This window comes from Procambarus clarkii, chromosome 14 (genome assembly GCF_040958095.1).
Source record: "Procambarus clarkii isolate CNS0578487 chromosome 14, FALCON_Pclarkii_2.0, whole genome shotgun sequence".
In the NCBI taxonomy this organism is placed as follows: domain Eukaryota; kingdom Metazoa; phylum Arthropoda; class Malacostraca; order Decapoda; family Cambaridae; genus Procambarus; species Procambarus clarkii.
In genome coordinates, this window is record NC_091163.1 from 35,186,357 (window position 1) to 35,193,414 (window position 7,058).

The following is a 7,058-nucleotide window of genomic DNA, read 5'->3' on the forward strand; positions in this document are numbered from 1 at the left end:
CAATTTCTCAATAGTCACCAGCATAAGGCCTATTTGTGGAACGTGAGAGCTTGTGTGAGGCCTGGACCAGACAGCTTGTGTGAGGCCTGGACCAGACAGCTTGAGTGAGGCCTGGACCAGACAGCTTGTGTGAGGCCTGGACCAGACAGCTTGTGTGAGGCCTGGACCAGACAGCTTGAGTGAGGCCTGGACCAGACAGCTTGTGTGAGGCCTGGACCAGACAGTTTGTGTGAGGCCTGGACCAGACAGCTTGTGTGATGCCTGGACCAGACAGCTTGTGTGAGGCCTGGACCAGACAGCTTGAGTGAGGCCTGGACCAGACAGCTTGTGAGGCCTGGACCAGACAGCTTGTGTGAGGCCTGGACCAGACAGCTTGTGTGAGGCCTGGACCAGACAGTTTGTGTGAGGCCTGGACCAGACAGCTTGTGTGATGCCTGGAGCAGACAGCTTGTGTGAGGCCTGGACCAGACAGCTTGTGTGAGGCCTGGACCAGACAGCTTGTGTGAGGCCTGGACCAGACAGCTTGTGAGGCCTGGACCAGACAGCTTGTGTGAGGCCTGGACCAGAGAGCTTGTGAGGCCTGGCCAGACAGCTTGTGTGAGGCCTGGACCAGACAGCTTGTGTGAGGCCAGGACCAGAGAGCTTGTGAGACCTGGCCCAGACAGCTTGTGTGAGGCCTGGACCAGAGAGCTTGTGAGGCCTGGACCAGACAGCTTGTGTGAGGCCTGGACCAGACAGCTCGTGTGAGGCCTGGACCAGACAGCTTGTGTGAGGCCTGGACCAGAGAGCTTGTGAGGCCTGGCCCAGACAGCACGTGTGAGGCCTGAACCAGACAGCTTGTGTGAGGCCTGGACCAGACAGCTTGTGTGAGGCCTGGACCAGACAGCTTGTGTGAAGCCTGGACCAGACAGCTTGTGTGAGGCCTGGACCAGACAGCTTGAGTGAGGCCTGGACCAGACAGCTTGTGTGAGGCCTGGACCAGACAGCTTGTGTGAGGCCTGGACCAGACAGCTTGTGTGAGGCCTGGACCAGACAGCTTGTGTGAAGCCTGGACCAGACAGCTTGTGTGAGGCCTGGACCAGACAGCTTGTGTGAGGCCTGGACCAGACAGCGTGTGTGAGGCCTGGACCAGACAGCTTGTGTGAGGCCTGGCCCAGACAGCACGTGTGAGGCCTGGACCAGACAGCTTGTGTGAGGCCTGGACCAGACAGCTTGTGTGAGGCCTGGACCAGACAGCTTGTGTGAGGCCTGGACCAGACAGCTTGTGTGAGGCCTGGACCAGACAGCTTGTGTGAGGCCTGGACCAGACAGCTTGTGTGAGGCCTGGACCAGACAGCTTGTGTGAGGCCTGGACCAGACAGCTTGTGTGAGGCCTGGACCAGACAGCTTGTGTGAGGCCTGGACCAGACAGCTTGTAACAAACTAGGCTGTTGTAAGAATTATCCAGAGTGGTTTATCGACAAAAGAGAATGGGAAGCTGAGCCGCATGGTGACCTGACCCCCAGGGGAATTCGCGGTGGAAATAACCGACGCTTTGTTCATATCTGCGTAAATGAATCATCCTATAGTATTCAGTAATTTAGAGAAAATTAGCCTTTATTCATTTTGCATTAAAATTGTATTGTATAATAGTACTGGATACAATATCAAGAGTATTCTAATTATTGAGTTTAAGTCACCATCAGTGACGTCACGAATCAGATCTAACTTTTGAGGCGGAGTGACCGGCGGTCATAGGTCATCAGGGGTTGACAGGTCTACTATTTCTCAAAGTTTTAATAACCATTTTTGTGATCGGGAACAGCTCTGCCGTTAGATGTTTGTAATTTAATTCAGTAAAATAATTCAACCAGTCTGGATCAATTCAGTACAAACAGAGTTTAATTGTTATAACTTAACCTTGCTAAAGTAACTGGGTAAGCGATGCGGAACAATACAATGTTCTAGTCTGGGCGAGATCAGACGAGGACAGATCAGTGTGGTCACGGAAGCAGCTGGGATAAGAGGTCAACATCTTACCTCTCCCCAACAAGACCAGCACAACACCCAGAGCTGGTCGCCCAAGGTATAGTTGCTATTGTTAATTATAGGGATAGTCTTCTCATTTGCCACTCAGGTCAAGTAGGGAGTGTTAAAGTGATAGGGAGTGAACACATTTAGATTTTGTTTTAGTTTTCGTTTAATAAATTAAATTTGTTATTAATTTGCATTTTATTGTTTCCATGTGTTTTATGTGTATACTTGTCCTGGTCACGTGGTCCACACGAGGCAGAGTTGCATTGGGCGCCGATTCTAACATCGAATCGGAATTATCATTACCGTGTAATTTATTCCACACTCAAGGTCATCGTTTATAGTGGGGATCAAGCCCCTAGGTTGATTAATTAGCGTGATCGATCCAGACCTCGATCATTGCTCTTGTATTACTGGTCTGGTGGTGGCAGCAGAGGTGACTCTAGGGTTTTGTTCAGAGCTTAGGTCACGTCATACTGGGTGTAGAATCCTAAGTCGGTCAATCGTCTTAGGACCACGTGGCGTGGAGTTGGCTTTGGTAAAAGTTTTGGAGTCCCTTGGTTTAGAAATAAAAGTAAGAATACGGGTAGAGGGAGTAGAAAGAAGGAAGTAGAGAGAGAGGAACCTAACCCGTGTTACAAGCTTGTGTGAGGCCTGGACCAGACAGCTTGTGTGAGGCCTGGACCAGACAGCACGTGTGAGGCCTGGACCAGACAGCTTGTGTGAGGCCTGGACCAGACAGCTTGTGTGAAGCCTGGACCAGACAGCTTGTGTGAGGCCTGGACCAGACAGCTTGTGTGAGGCCTGGACCAGACAGCTTGTGTGAGGCCTGGAGCAAGATTAGAGAAATTTTTGGTTGGTTGTTTGGGGGTGGGGCGTAATGATCGGAGTGTAGTTTGGGGTTTACAAGTAAATATAATTTTAAATATTTATAAAAATATATATTACTTTATAAAAGTAAATTATTTATTTTTTTTTCTTAAAAGATATCAACAAATAATTTACCATAAATTGGAATGTTTTGAAATATTGTATAAGAATTTATATAGTTTGAAGTTTTTACGCAGTCAACTAATAAATATAAAATGAGAGACATTACTAGGTACAAACTTAAATTTGATTTCAAATTTTGTATAAATCACTTAATAAAGAACTTCATATTTGATTACCCGGTGGACGGGTCCTGACAGCCGAGAGGATAGTGTTTAGGATTCTTAGTCTTGAAGTTCGGGTTCGATCCTCGGTAGAGGCGGAAACAAATGGGCAGTGTCTTTCACGCTGATGCCCCTGTTCACCTAGCAGTAAAAAGGTACCTGGGAGTTAGAGAGAGAGAGTACAGGTTACATATTCTTTATTAGTGTTTTAATTTTTTAATAAAGCTCTCATTATAAGAGCTATATATATCGTATTACTGCAAGTACTATAATTGCCACAACTGTCACAAGCACAATTTCTGAAGTCACCAGCATAAGTCCTATTGGTGGTGCCTGAGAGCTTGAGTAGAGAGCTTGAGCGAGGCCGGGAGTAGAGAGCTTGTGTGAGGCCGGGAGTAGAGAGCTTGAGCGAGGCCGGGAGTAGAGAGCTTGAGCGAGGCCGGGAGTAGAGAGCTTGAGCGAGGCCGGGAGTAGAGAGCTTGAGCGAGGCCGGGAGTAGAGAGCTTGTGTGAGGCCGGGAGTAGAGAGCTTGAGCGAGGCCGGGAGTAGAGAGCTTGAGCGAGGCCGGGAGTAAAGAGCTTGAGTGGGGCCGGTAGCAGAGAGCTTGCATGAGGCCGAGAGCAAGAGCTGGGTGGGGGTTGGGGTTGGGGGGGGGGTAGACGTCTTGATATATGCAGATGATGAGTCACAATAACGTGGCTGAACAATGTTGACCAAACAACACTAGAAATTGAAGAGACGACGACGTTTCTGACCGTCGTGGACCATTATCAAGTCGACTGTGTATCAGAGGTGATACACAACATACCCAACATGAACCTGAGTCCTGGCTTTGTTGCTGTTGACTCTTTCCTTTCACAGTATATACTCAAATGTTCTAAACTTTCTAACAAACGTGACCTAACATAAACCTTCCCTTCCTTTTATCTTTCTCTTGTTTTCTCTTATGATCCCTTTCTTATTCCTATTATTACACCTTTTATTACACCTTACCTTCCTTACCTTTTGCCTTACTCTTATCTTCCTTTAAGATTTCCATCTCCTCACCTCTCTCTTGCCTATTTATTGCCCTTGTCTCCCTCGTCTCATCACAATGGACTGGATAATGGTCCAGGACGGACCGAAACGTCGTCGCTTCAATTTCTAGTGAGAAGTTTGGTCAACAGCTTGATAAATTTAATTATTGTTGAGAAATGTATAACTGTATAAACTTTAACAAACATTTGTATATTCTGAAAAAACATTTAACAAGACATTTTGATTGTAGATAAATTTACAGAAGTTTAGTATATTTTTATGTAGTCTTTTACTTTTTCGCAGTCAACTAATTTATATAATAAGAACGACTGTATGTTTTTGATCTCTTAAACTTAAACATGTTCATTAAAGCCCTTAATGTAAGAGCTACATATACCGAATTATTCCAAGTGATATTTTATCCGCAACTGTCACAAGTACAATTTCTCAATAGTCACCAGCATAAGGCCTATTTGTGGAACGTGAGAGCTTGTGTGAGGCCTGGACCAGACAGCTTGTGTGAGGCCTGGACCAGACAGCTTGTGTGAGGCCTGGACCAGACAGCTTGTGTGAGGCCTGGACCAGACAGCTTGTGTGAGGCCTGGACCAGACAGCTTGTGTGAGGCCTGGACCAGACAGCTTGTGTGAGGCCTGGACCAGACAGCTTGTGTGAGGCCTGGACCAGGAAGCTTGTGTGAGGCCTGGACCAGACAGCTTGTGTGAGGCCTGGACCAGACAGCTTGTGTGAGGCCTGGACCAGACAGCTTGTGTGAGGCCTGGACCAGACAGCTTGTGTGAGGCCTGGACCAGACAGCTTGTGTGAGGCCTGGACCAGACAGCTTGTGTGAGGCCTGGACCAGACAGCTTGTGTGAGGCCTGGACCAGACAGCTTGTGTGAGGCCTGGACCAGACAGCTTGTGTGAGGCCTGGACCAGACAGCTTGTGTGAGGCCTGGACCAGACAGCTTGTGTGAGGCCTGGACCAGACAGCTTGTGTGAGGCCTGGACCAGACAGCTTGTGTGAGGCCTGGACCAGACAGCTTGTGTGAGGCCTGGACCAGACAGCTTGTGTGAGGCCTGGACCAGACAGCTTGTGTGAGGCCTGGACCAGACAGCTTGTGTGAGGCCTGGACCAGACAGCTTGTGTGAGGCCTGGACCAGACAGCTTGTGTGAGGCCTGGACCAGACAGCTTGTGTGTGGCCTGGACCAGACAGCTTGTGTGAGGCCTGGATCAGAGAGCTTGTGTGAGGCCTGGACCAGACAGCTTGTGTGAGGCCTGGACCAGGCAGCTTGTGTGAGGCCTGGACCAGGCAGCTTGTGTGAGGCCTGGACCAGACAGCTTGTGTGAGGCCTGGACCAGACAGCTTGTGTGAGGCCTGGACCAGACAGCTTGTGTGAGGCCTGGACCAGACAGCTTGTGTGAGGCCTGGACCAGACAGCTTGTGTGAGGCCTGGACCAGACAGCTTGTGTGAGGCCTGGACCAGACAGCTTGTGTGAGGCCTGGACCAGACAGCTTGTGTGAGGCCTGGACCAGACAGCTTGTGTGAGGCCTGGACCAGACAGCTTGTGTGAGGCCTGGACCAGATCGGGGTTTAGCCCTGGCTAAACCCAGCATATAAACCTAAACATAATAGCTATATATGCTAAAATATATTCGAGAGCTATATATACCTCTTTTAACACAGCTAATGTTACTGCCACAACTAATGTTACTGCCACAACTAATGTTACTGCCACAACTAATGTTACTGCCACTGCTAATGCTACTGTCACAGCTAATGTTACTGCCACAGCTAATGTTACTGCCACAGCTAATGCTACTGTCACAGCTAATGTTACTGCCCAGCTAATGTTACTGCCACAGATAATATTTCTGCCACAGCTAATGTTACTGCCACAGCTTATGTTACTGCCACAGCTAATGTTACTGCCACAGCCATTATTACTGCCACAGCTAATGTTACTGCAACAGCTAATGTTACTGCCACAGCTAATGTTACTGCCATAACTAATATTTCTGCCACAGCCACTGTTACTGTCACAGTTAATTTTACTGCCACAGCTAATATTACTGCCACAGCTAATGTTACTACCACAGCTAATGTTACTATTCACAGGGACGTGTGGATGACACGTGACATCCACACTACTCCCAGAGACGTGTGGATGACACATGACATCCACACTACTCCCAGGGACGTGTGGATGACACATAGATATCCACACTACTCCAAGCGACGTGTGGATGACACGTGACATCCACACTACTCCAAGGGACGTGTGGATGACACATGACATTCACACTACTCCCAGGGACGTGTGGATGACACATGACATCCACACTACTCCAAGGGACGTGTGGATGACACATGACATCCACACTACTCCAAGGGACGTGTGGATGACACATGACATCCACACTACTCCCAGGGACGTGTGGATGACACATGACATCCACACTACTCCCAGGGACGTATGGATGACACATGACATTCACACTACTCCCAGGGACGTGTGGATGACACATGACATCCACACTACTCCAAGGGACGTGTGGATGACACATGACATGACAGTGCTTGAAGGGACTCATATTGACATGGTTCTTGCACTCAGCGGGATTTATCGTCTTAATATTTTCCTGTTAATACATAATATAGAGTTTAAGTAGTTTGAAGACTTACTTTTAAAGGTGAACATATAATTAAAACCAATTATCATTAATATTGACAACAATATATCAATAGTTTTGTAAGTAATTATTATATATTTTCCTTAAAAGGACCGCAATAAAAAACATAAATTATATAATATCTAAAATAATTATAGTAAAAAAACTTTAAAACTCTTTTTCTCCACGAAGTGAACTAATA

At 47.6% G+C, this 7,058-nt stretch overlaps 1 protein-coding gene across 1 annotated transcript in view; it reads left to right on the plus strand.

Annotated features, from left to right (window-relative positions):
* The window catches only part of LOC138364787 (streptococcal hemagglutinin-like), a 46,578-nt gene extending 40,137 nt beyond the window's left edge, over positions 1 to 6,441 (plus strand). The window contains exon 12 of the mRNA XM_069324761.1: positions 6,068 to 6,441. Coding sequence (XP_069180862.1) covers positions 6,068 to 6,441 — 374 coding nt within the window. The remainder of the gene's footprint in view (positions 1 to 6,067) is intronic.
* Positions 6,442 to 7,058: the final 617 nt, after the last annotated feature.